General features: G+C 36.0%; 1 protein-coding gene across 3 annotated transcripts in view; it reads right to left on the reverse strand.

The window, feature by feature from the left end:
- The window catches only part of LOC143028568 (zinc finger CCHC-type and RNA-binding motif-containing protein 1-like), a 478,714-nt gene that overhangs the window by 5,250 nt on the left and 455,130 nt on the right, over window positions 1–18,334 (reverse strand). The window contains exons 1-2 of one of the 3 annotated variants that reach the window (XM_076190869.1): window positions 3,674–3,825; window positions 390–530 (exon numbers count right to left, since the gene is read on the reverse strand). In XM_076190869.1, coding sequence (XP_076046984.1) covers window positions 390–508 — 119 coding nt within the window. In that variant the 5' untranslated portion in view covers window positions 509–530; window positions 3,674–3,825. Of the gene's footprint in view, window positions 1–389; window positions 531–2,154; window positions 2,188–3,673; window positions 3,826–18,334 lie in introns of those variants that run through there. The other 2 variants (XM_076190870.1, XM_076190871.1) reach the window with 2 other exon arrangements.

Genomic DNA, 18,334 nt, shown 5'->3' on the forward strand with positions numbered 1-18,334 from the left:
AGACAAAGTTGCCAACAAAACTCATGGCTGAATCAAGTCAACCATTCCTACTAAGAGCTCTTTAGAATGGGAAGGGTGATGGCATGGGGGACTTGGAGAAATCACAGGTACTTGGTAATGATGCCAGCATGCAAGTGAAACAATGTGCCCTTCAACATATGCTCCCAATTGAAGATGATACCCTAGAGAGACAGTGTCTTCCTAATAAATCAAACAATTTCAGAGGGCACAACCCAACAGCATACAAACAACTATATTGAAAAAAATCTAAGACAATAAGAACTAAAAGAAAAAAGAAAAAGAGGAAAAAATGTGAACTATAGAATTTAAAACAAAATAAAATTATTGTATTTCTCCCACCAAATTTCTGACAAAGTAAAAATTCTTACCTGACAATGTCTCCATATTTTGCAAATATCTTGTGAAGATCACTATTGGTCAATGAAAATGGAAGATTTGAGACATAAACTGTGCTTTTGCTTGGAGCTAATGTTTTTGGTCGATTCATACTGCCTTTGGTTAACACACTTCTGTAAAAAAACATCAGAATAAAATAAATCTGATGTAAATCTAATAGTGTAGGCATAATATCAAGAGTCCTTTGAGGAAGAAAGAAAAAGTAAAACAGCAGGAGTATCGGAAATGGGAATGTGGTAAAGAGAAGCATCAAATGGGTGCTGGTAAAACAGTCATTGGTGAAAAAGCAAGAAAAAAAATGTAAAACAAAAACTGTAATAGTGAAATACAGAAAACCCTATATAAATTGGATGGATTCAGGTCCTTAGGCACTCAATTACCTATCAGGTAAATTTCGAATTGATAGGTGCCTTCTATACACTTCATGGGGCTGCCTTATTCATTGCCACAGCATCCGCTGAGTTCATGTGCATCCCAGGAGTTACTACCATGCCTCTGGCACCACATGGCAAATTCATACTGGTAGTTAGGCTCCACTGATGGGTGAGAATCAGACATTTGAAAAGTAGCAAGGCAACAATTCAAATAGTAAATACCCATGTTATTCTTACGTCAGTCATGTCTTCAGAGGGCAAACTCTCTACACAGAACTTCTTGAAGACACTCTATCATAGTCCTTGATGGACTTGCAGTACTTTTGGGAGAGAAGTCAAGTATGACAAGACCAACACTTAGTTATTACTGATATGCATTTTTGAATTGTGCTTGGCCTTGGGTCAATTAACATCTTTAATCTTGAGATCAACAATAAGTATTTGCTTTGTGGCAGTCCTACTAAATAAACACCAGAGAACCATCCTCCTCAACTGCTCATATCCAAAACCTACACTAGTGGAATGTATAGGATAATAACATATTCTGTCGGCATCTCAGAGTAAACAGGAGGTAATGGATATGACTACAGTTTTGCAAGAACTAAATAATATAAAAATGAGAGAAAACAACATAGTGGTGTACAATGTCCCAGAAAGTAATTCAAACATGTTCCAGGAAAGAATTAATCATGACACATATTGTCAAAAAAGATTCTGAATACATGTAAGGTTCGTGAGGATAAGACGGTTAAAGTGATTAGGCTTCGAAAAAGAGTAGCAGGTCGAGATCGCCCGATACTGACTGTACTGACTGACTCAGAAGCGAGAAATAATGTATTTAGAAACATAAAGGATTTGGGCAAGGATGACAACCTGAAGATTTTTAGGGTATCCTATGATTTAACCAGGAGAGAGAGAGAGAAATGGATGAAGAATTGTTGAAGGCAAAAAACTTAACGGACCAGGGAGAGGGAAAGCATGTGGTCAGAGGCCCACCCTGGAACCGAAGAGTCGTCAAGGTGAAAGATCAGAGACCAAGGCCAGAGTAGAAATCAGCCCAGGTATGTCATATGCTGGGAATGAAAATAATGTAAACAGAAAGTTTAGTGTTCTATTTACAAATGTGAATGTATACACTTTTGATAAGATATTAGAATTAAGGTCATTACTTGATACCTTAAGTGACAAGCCTAACATTATTGCCAACTCTGAGGTTAAACCTAAGCACATCAGATATCGAAGAGATCTTGAAGAATATAACATTGAAGGATACAAAATGGAAGAAATTAATGTCATGGGTAATGAAGGTAGTCTCTTCATATACGTGAAAAAGGGCATCAAGTACAGACGCTCCTCAACTTACGTTTTAGTTACATTCCGAACGGCCGAACGTAAGCTGAAAATGAACGTAAGTTGTTACTGTACTATACATCCATAAATTCTATTACCGTATCTTATAAAACACCCCTAAATCATTAATTATACACATAACATTGTAAAATAATAACATTAATTTCAAATAAATTAAATTCAAGCAACATAAATTGAGATGGTGGAGGAGGAGGGGGAGGAGGAGGAGGAGGCAAGGCACGTTCAGTCTGTCGTTTGTACCATGTAAACAATGGACGCAGCATCATGCGTAAGTATCGTTTGAACTACGGAGAGCGCGCTAAACTAAAAAATTCACTCAAAAAAATTTTTTTTACAATTTTTTTTTTACAGTCAGTTCAAATGTAAAATCGAAAAAACGTAAAACGAATGAACGTAAGTAGAGGAGCGTCTGTATAGGAAAATTGATCTGGTATCATGTTTCTGTAAATATTGTTGCCTGGAAATTATGTTTCATGGGGTGAAACTTGCTTTAACCCTTGTATATCGGAGTCCAAACAGCCAGGAGGAAAATGATCAGTTGCTGCTGGATTTACTGCAAGAGGTAACCGAGATGAAGGCTACATACAAGATTTTGATGGGAGACTTTAATTTACTACAAATAAATTGGAAGAACTGGACTACCAACACAGGGATGAATGATTTTGTAACAAAATTTTTGGAGAAGGTGCGAGATTGTTTTTTGATTCAACATGTGGAGGATATTACAAGAATAAGGGGTGAAAATGTCGGTAATACACTAATTTGTTTTTCAGCATTGTACATTGCAGTTCATTGCTCTTGTTCATAAGACATCTTATATTCCTAAGAACCATTATGAACCTAGTCCCTCTCTAGGTACCCACAATGCCTCATCTGATATACCTAGAGAGTTTAAGTCTAAAAATATGAGAGATTTTAAACATAAAAATAAATACAAACCTAAATCTAATAAACCCCTTATCCAAGATATAATTCTCAGAATCAAATCCTTTCATGTTCTTATTGTCAAAGAGGATCATCACATATGATATTCACATATGTGAATGTAGAAGAGAGCCTTGTTTCCCTACCCATTCTTACTTTAATCAATTCCCCAGGAACCCATAATACCTTCAAATAGAACTGCCCAAGCTATCAAAACTAAGAATGATAATGAAATCAAACCTAAACCCACATCCACAATTATGACGGAGTCTAACCCCTGTCCTTTCACATCCTTGCCATCTCTACCAGACTTGATCCTCGTTTTGAGCCATTTGTATTGAAAGGAACTACATATAATATTCCTAATGGAAAGTCAACAGTGTAAATGTGGATCTGGAGTCACAGGCGTAAGCCTCTTACAGGAAGTCTTCTATGTATTAAAGTTTACTTGCAGATTTGAATGAATCTGACGTTTGGTGAACGGGACATGTATCATTCATTGTATGTATATTTCAAGTAAGCAAACTACTTTAGTTTTCTTGTGATTTTGACTACTATTAAGCTATACAGACTCATGTAGGGCTTACTTATATTTGTTGATTGTCGTTTTGGGTATCTATACATTAATTTGTTGGCGAGCTTCAGGTTAGAAGAAATTTCTGCTTCGCCGCTTCATTTAATCGTATTTTGCAATGTTTTGGTTATGAATCGCATGACAAGTGACCTTCAATCATATTAGTTGTGAAGACTTCTCTATCTCACTGAAGGTGATATAAACACTCTTTCCTAGAAATCAAATAATTATTATATTCTATAATGTTCTAGTTGTTTTCTCCAGTTTGTATTTTGCCCAATCGCAGGCCACCATGTTTGTAAACACTAATCGGAGACGTTTAATTATATCATTTTTTCTTCTGCAAAGTTTCAAGGGATGTGATGGGAGCCTATAATATTCGTCCTGTCAGATGGAGTTTTTTAAATCTAATTATCCTGCCACTTATTTTCAAATTCCATCGATATCTATAACTATATTTAGAACTGTAACATCAAGGGGCTGGCATAATCATGATTATGATACAGTTTCCGGATTTGGTCTACGTTCTCTGCATCAGCTCATTCGCCTGAGTGATATCATCGAATATCTTTCCTCCAGTCATTTAATGAGAGCTAATAACTGGCGATAGTTCTCTTCCCCCCTACCAGCCAACAACATAAAGAATCCCCAAACTAATTCAACACAACAGAGAATTTTAGGACCTGTGTATGACAACCAAAGGCAGGAATGGAGAATAAGACATAACTGGGAAATTCGAGAACAAACAAAACCCCATGTTAAAAATGTAATAAGATTAAAAAGATTGAAATGGGCAGGACATGTTACAAGGATGCAAGATGATAGATGGCCAAAGAAAGTGCTCAATAGTGGAGTGTATAGAAGACGACCTAGAAAAGACTGGAGATGTGTTGAAGATGTGCTGATATGTAGAATAGAACCAAGAGAATGGAAGGAGGTGGCACAGGACAGAAAGACAGGGCAAGACTTCAAAAGCAGTTGTGGATCACCAAGTGGCCCGAAGACCAGCGGAGTAGGAGTAAAAGCAAGAGTATATATTATATATATATACAGGGTGTTCCAAAAAAATTGACGTCATTTCGCAGGCCAATAATTTTGGCAATTTTCGTTGAAACAACCTCAAATTTTCACAGCTTGCATAGAAACAGTTCAAGATTTTATGTTTAATGTTTGACATTTATCTCTTTTCAGGTTGAGAAATGCCGTTCACTTCAAAAGAAAAGTCATTTTGCGTGTTGGAATATGCTCAAACACAGTCACCCAAGACCGTGCAGCGTGCCTTCTTTGCAAAATTTGCCAAAAATGCACCAACTAGTAAACAAATTTGGACCTGGCACCAAAAATTTAAAGAGGAAGGCTGCTTATGCAGGGCTAAAGGATCTGGACGGCCATCAACATCGGAAGAGAAGGTCGAGAAAGTTCGTGAAACATTCCTGCGAAGTCCCCGGAAGTCTGTAAGAAGAGCAAGTGTGGAAACCCAGATTCCTCAAACAACAGTTTGGCGCGTTCTGAGGAAACGATTGCAAATGAAACCCTACAGGCTGCAGCTCCTTCAGGCTTTAAAGGAAGATGACAAGCGAAAACGTAAAGAATTCTGCTATGATATGCTAGAGAAACTTGAAGAAGACGAGTTCGATGAGCGTCTAATTTTTAGTGATGAAGCCACGTTTCATACGAATGGCAAAGTCAATAAGCATAATGTTCGCATTTGGGGCGAAGAAAATCCCCATGCCACAATTGAGCACGAGAGGGACTCACCAAAAGTGAATGTGTTCTGCGCCATCTATATATATATATATATATATATATATATATATATATATATATATATACACACACATCAAATCAGCCATCCTGAGTCCACTGCTGAACAAAGGCCTCCTTCATAGCATCCCATGATTCATACGACCGCGCCATCATCTGCCACATCACTCCTGCAAACTTCTCGATCTCGTCTCTCCACCTTCTGTCTGGTCTTTCTCTTCCACGGATCCTATCTCGCGGCGTCCACTTAGTTACACACTTGCTCCATCGTTCATCAGTCGTTCGCACTAACTTACCTGCCCAATTCCACTTCCTCTCTTTTATCACCTCCACAATATCACTCTAGTCTGCTCTCTCACCCAACTTGCTCTCTTTAGGTCTCTCAGCGTTATTACCATCTTTGATCTCTCTATTCTCCTCTGTGCAGTCCTTAGTTTTGCTTCCATCGCCTTCATTAGTTTCCAAGTCTCACACCTATAGATTATTGCTGGCAGAATGCATTGATTGTAAACTTTACGTTTCAAACATAAAGGTAGAGGGCCTCTCAGTATTTATTATATTTACCAAACACTTTCCAACCAATTGTAATGCGTCTTTTTATTTCATTATCCTGGTCTTTCGTCATTTTCACCATCTGCCCTAAATTATTATACTCCTCAACTTCTTCAAGACTCTCACCATCAATTATAATCTCTTTACTTTGAACTTTTGTGCTAAACATTACTTTGGTTTTACTCTTATTAATTTTCAAACTTACTTTGAGACTTTCCTTGTTTAGATCACTCAGCATATCTTGCAAGTCTTCGGCTCTTTCTGAAATAAGAATAATGTCATCCGCAAATCTTAGGTGGTTCAAATATTCGCCATTATTTTTTAAACATTTCTTTTCCCAACTCAATCTTCTGAAAATATCTTCCAAGCAAGCTGTAAATAGTTTGGGTGAAATTGTATCGCCTTGCCGTACTCCTTTCTCGATCTTGATTTTTTCTGTATCTTTATGTAGTCGAATCATAACGGTACCTTTCGCATCGATCTTTTCTAAAACTCTTACGATCTGTTCGTTTATACCCTGCTTGCGTAACGAGTTTAGTATTGCTATTTGTTCTACCGAGTCAAAGGCCTTCTCGTAATCTACAAAAGCTAAACACAGAGGTATATTGTATTCTGTCGTTTTCTCGATTAGTTGGTTTATCGCCTGCAAATGGTCTAGAGTCGAGTATCCGCTCCTAAAGCCTGCCTGTTCTTTCGGTTGGTCTCTTTTTTTATGAAGCAAAATCACTATAGCATTGCACCACGCATTAGGAACGCTTTCTTGACGTAAGCACTGGGTGTACAACTGAGCTAATCTAATATGAACTAATTTACCTGCGTCTTTCAACAGATCTATCGATATACCATCTTCCCCAGGTGCTTTTCCTCGTTTCATAGTTTTTAGAGCAAATTCTACTTCTTCTTTTGTAATCTCTGGTACACTACTAACGTCTACACATGAATTTACTGACTCAACTACGGTCTTCGACGAGTAAAGCTCTTGGTAAAATTCTTCTGCTCTTTTTACCATTCTGTCCCTGCATTTAATGATTTCTTCATTTCTATCTTTCAAACATCATTTGCGGTCTTCCTAAAGCATGTCTGCGCTCGGTCCCTTTAATATCTTTACGTTTCCGAATAGTTTATTCTATTTCATCCATGTTTCTCTTTCTTTTCTCTAATATCTGCCTTTTATTGATAAGCTTGTTTAATTCTACTCTTTCTACTTCGTCTCTCCTGCTTTTAATCTGCATGGTCCTTCTTTTAATTAGGTCATTTGTAGCTTTGGAGTATTTGTTTTCTCTAATGTTTTTTGTACTTCCTACTTTCTCTGCCGATTCCCTAATGATATTCACTAAATTCAAATTAATATCTTCCACGGTGTCCTCGTTTGTTCTTAGAGCTTCAAATATATTTTTAATTTCTAACTGATATTTCTGCTTATTATCCTTAACCTTTGCAAGGCTGATTTTCTTTCTCAAAATTAGTTTATTTCTCTCGGCTCTAAAATTGAATTTAGCTGTGCAACCTACCATTCTATGGTCACTACCTATATTTACTTTATTTATGACCGTAACATTGTTAACGCTTTTGCTCTCATCTCCTAATATGAAGTCTATTTCGTTCTTTGTTGTTCCATTTGGACTTCTCCACGTCCATTTACGACCTACACGCTTTTGGAAGAAAGTGTTCATTATCCTCATGTTGTAGTTCTCTGCAAAATTGAATAACATCTCACCTCTCATTTCTTTTATCTACTCCAAACTTCCCAATGCTGGACTCATCTCCCATCTCCTCCCCCCCTTTAGCGTTAAAATCGTCTATTACCAACATGTACTTACTTTTTTCTTGATCCATTACCTGACTTAAATCATCATAGGACTAAATTTCATCATCTGAACTCTGTGAAGTTGGTGCATAAACCTGAACTAATTTTAGAGTGTACCTTTTACACAGCCTAATCATAAATCCAAGCTAACATATCTGATAAACTACTGAACTTGACTACGTTACAAGCAACCTCTCGGTTTATTAAGAATCCTACTCCACTATATCTTTCTTTGTCCTTACCTCTATAGTAGAACAGGTGGTGACCATCTTGTAATTGTATCAGCTTTTCTTCTGCCCTTACGGACTTCACTCAGTCCTGCGATGTCCCACTTGATGTCTAGTTCTTCCCTTAAATTATCCAGCCTGTGGTCTTCTGAGAGCGTTCTTTCATTGTAAGTATAGATCTTCATTTTCTTCATGCTGTTTAATGTCCAAGACTTGGATATGCTTGGACAGTGCTTACTCACATTCGGTGGCACACTGCCCGTAAGCACACGAGGCAATGCGGTTGGACCTTTAGGAGACGATGATACAACAGGAACACCCAGTTTTGTTTTGGTTGTGCTGTTCATAGTTGCTATGAAGGGTGTTTTTGGCAGTAATCTCACCTCCGTGCCAATTAGTTTCTGGTTATATATATATATATATACATATATATATATATATATATATATTTTTACACATGTGTATATTTTTAAATATATATATATATATATATATATATATATATATACATACAGGGTGCGAGTGCTATTTGAGGACATTTTTAGTATGTTAAATAAACAGCAATATCTTAGCAAACAATGTATATATTTAATTGAAATTGACACAAATATCCTTCATGATACTTCTTTGTCTAATTATTCTCTGAAACCACCTTTGGCTTCAATGACGGCTTCTATTCGGGCTCGAAACTGTCCACAAGCTGCAATTAAGTGGTCCCTATTCATTTTGGACATAACCTGGACAAGAGCGGCTTTCAGTGCAGCTATGGTACTATGAGGATGTCGATTACTCTCCCTTTCAACGACGCGCCACACGTAATAGTCCATAGGATTTAAATCTGGCGAGTTAGGGGGCCACATGTTGGGGGTCACATGATCATAAAACTCTGGTAACCAATCCTGGAATACAATGGCTTTGTGAGAAGGTGCAGAGTCTTGTTGAAAGACATATGGCCTTCCATTGCATACTTTATTTATCCAGGGCTTCACAACCGTTTTAAGAACATTAATGTATCCAGCAGCATTGACCCTAAGACCTTGTGGGAAAATGTAAGGTGGCATGACATGACCTTCACTGCTCACAATTCCTAAAACCATCACAGTAGCCGGATAGTTGGTGTGCATCACCCTGGGTACTTCAGAAGATGTACATAGCCACCTGTCATTCCGTCTGTTTGTTTTCTAAGTTTTTTTTTTCGTCAGAGAAAAACCAAAGCATGCCATGTTCGTGGGGATTTTTCACTTTGTTCAGCAACAGTTTTGAACGCATGATATGGTTTTCCTGTGTCTTCGCCGATATGAATTAGCCTTTCCTCATTACATATGACTTACATCGAATATCCTGATGTACCACGGTTCTGATAGTCCACTCTGATACCTGGAGTTCTTTGGCGATGGACCCCATTGATCATCCGGGGTTCTCATCGATGATGATTCGAACATTCCGTATAAATTCCGGTGTTCTCACGGTATCATAGCGCTGTGAATGTTTTTTCTTTTTACTACAGGGGAAACGGTGCCATCACATCCCTCTAGCTCCAACCGAATCTTATGAACAAATTATTTGGCAACATGTAAAAAATTACTGATTTTTAAATCACTATGTTTTGCAGCTAAAGCAACAACGACTGCATGTCTTTTCATTTCTTGGGTTAACATCTTCCTCTGACTGGGTTATCTGATTTTTTTTTTTATAAATTTGAGTGTGTAGTGAACTTAAAACAATATGTCCTCAAATAGCACTCGCACCCTGTATATATATATATATATATATATATATATATATATATATATATATATACATATATATATATTTATATATATATGTATATATATATATGTATATATACATATATATATATATATATATATATGTATACATATATATATATTTTGAATGATGGTGGAGAAATAAATGAGGAAATAGTAAGAGAATTTAACGCTGACGTTTCGACCTCACAGTGTCTTTATCAAAGCTAAACATTTGATCACAATCGGACCATCTCTCGGGCCACCTGGGAGAGCTTAATGCAAAAGTTTTATTATTTTGTAGAATTATTATATGACTTGTAGGTTTTGCTAGACTTACGAAACCTTCTCTATTATTTATGTTTTCATTAATATTTATATATGCAGCTTCAATTGTTTTTCTCAGCCTTGTTATATAACCTTTATTAAGAACAACCGCATTATTCCAGTCAGGGAGATGATCTTGTTCTTCAATATGCCTAACAATAGAATTAGTTGTTCTGTGCGCTTTTACATAATTTTAATGTTAAAAAAAAGTCGAAACGTCAACTTGTATGTAATTAAAATGGATAACTTTGGACAGCTCGTTTATGCTCATCCTCCCAAAGTCAGAACTCTAGTAAGGAGAATTGAAAACATTAGAAAGAAAATTAATAATTGTGATAACGCTGTGGTGTTTAACTCAGTTTGAGTCAAAGAGAACCTGTGCCCTAAGTATACGAATATATACATACATATATATATATATATATATATATATATATATATACATATATACATATATATATACATATATACATATATATATATATATACTGTAAATATGTATATACATATATACACACACATATATATATATACATATATACATGTATATATGTACATACATAATATATATATATATATATATATATATATATATATATATATATATGTGCATATATATATATATATATATATATATATCAAGGACTACTATTACACAGGACGTGCGCACCCAGATCCCTGGGTCCGCTAGCGGAGGCCATTGCTTTCTTTGTAACCTAACATTTTATATTGGATAAATATATCAAAACTAGAAACCTATCATTGTATATAGGACAAATATATCAACTATTGACTTATTCAATGCAGTATAAGTTAATATAAACTTTTATAGTGAAATAAGAAACTATTTTTAAGGCACTGTTATGCTTTGAAATGCCAATTTTAGCCGGACTTAACAGGTATTATTGTATGAGGTTAGTGGACACCAGGGTTGGCGATTTTTTTTTATCTTTATAAAAAACATAAAAAATATATTTTCTTTTATTTAAATCAAATTTATCTAATTTAGTTTGTTTTTTTATAGATTTTAAATATTGTGGGGTTGCTATCTGATATGTGATCTGATTGCTAAAGAACATTTTTAGCATATCAATATAAGGAGCAGTGTTATATAGACTTGCCACAAGTATACAAGGAACGGTATAAGCCGTATGTGAGGATGGTATGCTCAGGTTTACTCGATTCCTCCAAGAGTGTTCTCATCTTGGTCACATTTGCTGCATTGTCTGTCACAACACTTCCAATGTGACAACCAAAATCTTGTTCAGCCTTCTTGATCGAATTTTGTACAAGTTGTAGAAGATATTCAGCAGTGTGAGGTTTCCCTGATGTGTCTATTGTGTCAACTAAATCAATCTGACCAGTGGATGGTGTTAGAGTGACACATATTATGGGCTCATTATGGATGTGAGACCACCCATCAATTGAAAGACATACAGTTTCATTATTCAGGTAATCTGCACACTTTTTATATTCCTTTTCATACACAAGATCCAAGTACTTATCAGCAATATCTTTTCTGGATGGAGGAATATAACCTGGCCTCAGGTTCTGAACCATCTTGAGAAACTGAGGATGCTGAACAAGACGAAATGGTGAATTTGTAGCAAATACAATTCTTGCAACTTCTTTGTCGAGATTTTCCTTTTGAGAGGCTGAAGTTTTTATGATAAATCTGTCCAGAGATGTTGATGACTTTCTTTTAGATGAAAATGATTTAGCAGAAGTGGCGCCTGTGGAGGAGTCTGATAGTGACCTTTTTAATGGTGGAGTCAGATTTGCAGATAATTCAAGTGGAGCCGATGATGAAGGGATTGAAGCTGTTGATACAGATCCTGAAATGGAAACAGAAAATTTTAGCATATTGCATAATTTATAAATGAATAAATAAATGAATGAATACAGTGTGATTTAGGCTACTTTTGAGTACAGTAGTTATTTTTTTAGATAATTATCATATTCACACAAGCCACTAAATTATTTGGAAATAATTAACAGGATATGAAATATGTGGGCTTGGAATTCAGCCCACACAGGATTCAGTCCACTTTTAAATTCACTAAAAATAATGGGTTAGTTGGGTTAGGTTAGGCTAAATCCCATTGGGCTGAATCCCATGTGGGCTGAATTTCAATGGAACCTATGAAATATATCACACAATGTTGAATGAAATGAATAACAATCATCTAGGCCCCAAAGTTGAGTGGATACAGTATATTATAATGATATAGTCATTACCCAAATTTAGAAGTAGTGAAGTTGAAGTATCATCTCTTTAGGCCTTCACATTTTTATTGCACATGCTCTCCATTGTTCACCAACATTATATAGTTGCGTATGAAAAGGGAGAAATGCACACAATATAAGTAAAATTATTTACCTGGGTCATCAATTTCTTCTTCTGTATGCTGTGGCTGACCTTGGCATTTATCTCTGTGAGATTTTAATCTTGACACAATGCCCTGTAGTTCCAGGCTGCAGTCTTTGCATTTAGCTCGGTACCCTTTGCCAGAAGTTGTTGGTAGTTTTTCAAAATAATTCCAGACAGGATCATTTTTTCTGCCTGAAGGAACCACTCTGCCAGGTCCAAAAGACATCCTTCCTGGTTGATTCCAAAGCAGCAACTGACTCAGTGAGAAGCTGCTTACCTAGAACAAGTTTCAACAAGAATCTTGTTGAAACTTGTTGTGGGCTGCACAGTGATATATACTACATGTAGGGTTATACCGTTCCTTGTATACTTGTGGCAAGTCTATATAACACTGCTCCTTATATTGATATGCTAAAAATGTCCTTTAGCAATCAGATCGCATATCAGATAGCAATCCCACAATATTTAAGATCTATAGAAAAAATCTATTTAAATCAAATAAATCTGATTTAGAATAAAAAATATATTTTTTATATTTTTTAGAAAGATAAAAAAATCACCAACCCTGGTGTCCACTAACCTTATACAATAATACCTGTTAAGTCCGGCTAAAATTGGCATTTCAAAGCATAACAGTGCCTTAAAATAGTTTCTTATTTCACTATAAAAGTTTATATTAACTTATACTGCATTGAATAAGTCAATAGTTAATATATTTGTCCTATATACAATGTTAGGTTTCTAGTTTTGATATATTTGTCCAATATAAAATGTTAGGTTACAAAAAAAGCAATGGCCTCCGCTAGCGGACCCAGGGATCTGGGTGCGCACGTCCTGTGTAATAGTAGTCCTTGATATATACATATATGTATGTTTTTATATATATATATTATATATAAATATGTATATGCATATATATATATATATATATATATGTATATGTATATATATATATGTATGTGTGTGTGTGTGTGTGGTTGTGGGTGTATACGTTTATGTATGTATATATATATATATATATATATATATATATGTATATATATATATGTGTGTGTGTGTGTGTATGTGTATATATATATGTATATATATATATATATATATATATATATATATATATGTGTGTGTGTGTGTATGTGTGTGTGTGTGTATGTATATGTATATATATACATGCATACATATATATGTATATATATGTATATATATATATAAATATATATATATATATAACCACAGGAAAGGAGACAATTGTAGACAGTAAATACTTTCGTATATTAGATCCTCAGACGTCTGAAGATGTAGTATATGAAAGTACTTACTGTCTACAATCTTCTCTTTTCCTGTGGTTATATTGCAAAATTCGTTTCACGGTGATGTGAAGGCTGCATATATACATATGTGTTTGTGAAATAATTCGCGCTTGACAACTACGTAAATCAAATTTGTGCGTAGAATTGGTGTGTGGAATTCATGTTTCACGGTCCCCGAAGGAAGAGGAGATGGACAACATCTGCAAGAACTACGTGAAGCATTTGCTAGCAATTCTTTCCTCAACATCGCAAATGAACACTATGCCGAAGTTTCACTACCCTTTTTAGATACCTTGATGAATCCCAATGTGAACAAATTGATCGTCACCCGATATTATTAGTGACACGAATGAATAAAGGAGAATACTCTGCAGCCTACAAGATTGGCTCATGTTGTCATGTGGTTCGGCTTAACGTCACACACACACACACACATACACACACATACACATATGCATGCGCACACACACAAACACACGCACAAACATCTGTACACACATACACACATCTTATGTATGTCCGCCCTCCAAGCTAAATATCCAAATACACATGAGTAGAAATATCGAAGGCACTTAACTGTGCTGCCTTTAGGGGCGGATCAGGTCTCCAATTAGCGACGAGGAGCTAACTGAGCCGACGAAGACGACGACGACTCTAAGCAAGGAGGATCTAACGGCCAAGGTCGTCATCATGGGTGACACATTTCAGGAACAAATTAGGTCCTCAACCATCGTACCAGACGAGGAAGGATAGTTAGTTGTCCTTTCTCTGAGACAGGTCTTCTCTCTCTCTCAGGACAGAAGAATCTTGTTGTGGACCAAAGAGTCCCAGAACTGGGGGACCTCCTACAGGCAGGTACTCCCAGTCGTCTCGATACGTGAAGTTGTTGTTGTTGTTGTAGCTTATTAAGGTAAGGCGTAGAGAGAAGCTGAGGGTTGAGGAAATCTTGAAAGGAAAGACAGGAAGGCAGACACTGAACTAATTCCCAAGGAAATTACTCTTCGAGAACTTGTTCTCCGAGAAGAGAAGGGACACGGCTCCTTTGGGGTCTGTGCCTTTTTTTTTTTCTTGACTGGATTCCAAGAACGTTTCCATGTCAAGGCCGGTTCTAGATCCTTGCAATCACTTTCATGCAATTGCAGTAACTTCGGTGATGCCCCATCACGACGAAGTGAGCTATTTTGGTCTGAGAATGATTTTTGTTGCTCCTTTTCCCTCCGATCATCGATTCATATATGTATATGTATATATATATATATATATATATATATATATATATATATATATATATATATATATATAATATATATATCACAACAAAGTTATGTCGTAGCACATTTGTAAAATAATACTGATGATCCACTTTCGGAGAAGAATAAGCGAAGATATACAGATCTCTATATCTTCGCTTATTCTTCTCCGAAAGTGGGTCATCAGTATTACACACACACACACACACACACACACACACACACACACACACACACACACACACACACACACACACACACACACATATATATATATATATATATATATATATATATATATATATATATATATGTGTATGTTTCTTAAGACAGATTGAACATTTTTAGAAGCTCCGCATGGGATACGAACCCTGACCCGTGCGTCGAAAATCACGAGGCCAAGACGTTAGCAACCATGCTACGGTGATGGCGTTAGCAACCTTTTGAACCATCACCGTGGCATGGTTGCTAACGTCTTGGCCTCGTGATTTTCGACGCACGGGTCAGGGTTCGTATCCCATGGCGGAGCTTCTAAAAACATATATATATATATATATATATTTATATATATATATATATATATATATATATATATATATATATATATATATATATTTATATATATATATATATATATATTTGCAGAAACCACGTGGTTTCTGCAAGTATTGTTGTCACGTGTGCTTAGTGATATGTTTTGCATATATATATATATATATATATATATATATATATATATATATATATATATATATATATTTATATACAATATATTATATATATATATATACAATATATATTATGTATATATATATATATATATATATATATATATATATGTGTGTGTGTGTGTGTGTGTGTGTATGTATATGTAATACATATTATTTATATACATATACATACATACATATATACATACTATATATATATATATATATATATAATATACATACATATATATATATATATATATGATATACATATATATATATATCGCCAGCAGGTTTTCCTGTAGACAGATTTCGTTGAAAAATAGCAATTTTTGCATTGATTATTTTCTTATGGATATTTTGAAGTTGAATTGGCTTACGTATAGAAGCCAAGTCTATAGTTAGACGATTTGAAAATCCCCATAAGAGCATTAATGCAAATATATGTATATGTATATATATATATATATATATTGGTGTAGCCAGGTAGTATATTCTCTTGTAAACATACGAGGTTGAAGGCTAAAGAGGATTCATTGTTGATTCATTGTTAGCTTCTCAGGACTTAATTTCACCTACGAAGAAGCTAACAATGGACACCTCCCTTTCCTTGACATCCTCATCACAGCACAGCAGACAGGCTTCCTAACAACAGTTTACACAAAACCGACAAACCCTGGACTTTGCCTGAATGGAAAAAGTGAGTGCCCTTCTAGGTACTTACACACCACTATCGGCGCATATGTCAGAAGAGCACTTTCACACTGCTCCACATGGAGAAATACACACCAAGAACTGGAAAGACTAACTCAGGTCCTGGTTAACAATGGATACACAAATTCAGACGTAACACACATCACAAAAAAGATCCTAGACAAATGGTACACAAAAGAAGATAACCCGACACCTAACAACAAAAACTCCATCAAGTTATATTACAAGAATCACATGTCAACAGAATACAAAACAGATGAAAAGATTTTAAAAGAAATCATTAACAAGAACATATAGACAACAGACCCCAAAAAACAAATCCAACTCATCATTTATTATAATACCAAGAAAACAGCCCAATTGATTATCCGTAACCAACCCACCACCACAAAAACAACACTACAACAAGACCACGTTGTATACCAATATAAATGCAATAGTGAGGCGTGTGGATCTCACACTTACATTGGTATGACAACAACACAATTAACACGACGCCTAACATGCCACCTGTCCAACGGATCAATCAAGTCACACTATACCTCTTCCCACAACAAAGCACTAACAAGAAAAGACCTAGACAATAACACGACAATCATAGACAGGGAATCGGATCCCCGACGGCTACTGTTCCTGGAAGCCATATACATACAAGATAACCATCCTAACATCAACATCCAGACCAAAGACCTGCGCGTCTTACCATCCATGAAGAGACTGAACACAGACAGAATCACTACACGCACTGGGAGAGGTCTCAAAGATCTCCAGTAACCCCGCTCCCCTATTGGTCCTAGGCAACCAATCAGAGGAGACCTCTTCCTGCAAGAAGCCTTATGATCCCAACTCCATGAATAAATACGACATCCACAGACACTGCACATCAGATCGCCACAAAACCCGATCCCGCGCAAGCGAGGTGGTCTTTTCTTGAATTCCAGAATTCCAGAATTCCAGATCGCCCAGAAGATGGAACCAGGAAGTTCCGAAACGTCGGCCACAATAGGACAACTGCTAAGATACGTCAAATTTGAAGACAAAAAGATTGTACGTTGTATCGAAGCTACACGTAATAAAATAATCAACAATGAATCCTCTTTAGCCTTCAACCTCGTATGTTTACAAGATATATATATATGTATATATATGTGTATATATATATGTATATATATATATATATGTATATATATATATATATATATATATATGTATATTCATATATATGTACATGTGTGAGTGTGTGTGTGAGCGTGCGCACGTGCGTGCGAGCACGATAATACGCCTTGGCGAAGTGGCAGTAGGTCATCAGACCAAGAATGACGTCAAGTCGAACACTCATCAATCGAAGTTGTTGTCGTCATCGCCGCCTGGTCAGCGGTTCGCCAGACCGGTATGAACCAGTTCGGGAGAGCAATTCGGTTCTTGCACAAATGTCGTCGATTTTTTATTTATGAGAAAGACGACATTGATGCCTTTCCTGCCTCATTTCCTCGCCCCCCTTTCTCCAGAATAGAAATGATGCACATTATTATTAAATAATTGGTAGTGGATAGAGGAAATGATGGACAACACAATTTTCCTGAAGATCGTATCACAGGTACACACACACACGTGTACACACACACACACACACACACACACACATATATAATCTACAATTGATGAATGATAGATACGGTATATATGGGGACGTGGAAGAAGATATAAAACAGGAATGGGTGTATCGATGGTTGTACATAATAACATAGCAGTTGACATATTCATTCTAAGTAAAGGCAGCTCTGAAAACATCTGAAAATTAGAATCAGATAACTAGATGGAGAACTCGTGGCAGCATACGTCAGATGGTAGACGAGGGCCTTGTGGGAGACTTTAATTGCAAATAGGTGAATTGGAA

The sequence above is a fragment of the Oratosquilla oratoria genome, chromosome 9 (assembly GCF_046742065.1).
Source record: "Oratosquilla oratoria isolate Oo_2021 chromosome 9, ASM4674206v1, whole genome shotgun sequence".
Lineage (NCBI taxonomy): Eukaryota > Metazoa > Arthropoda > Malacostraca > Stomatopoda > Squillidae > Oratosquilla > Oratosquilla oratoria.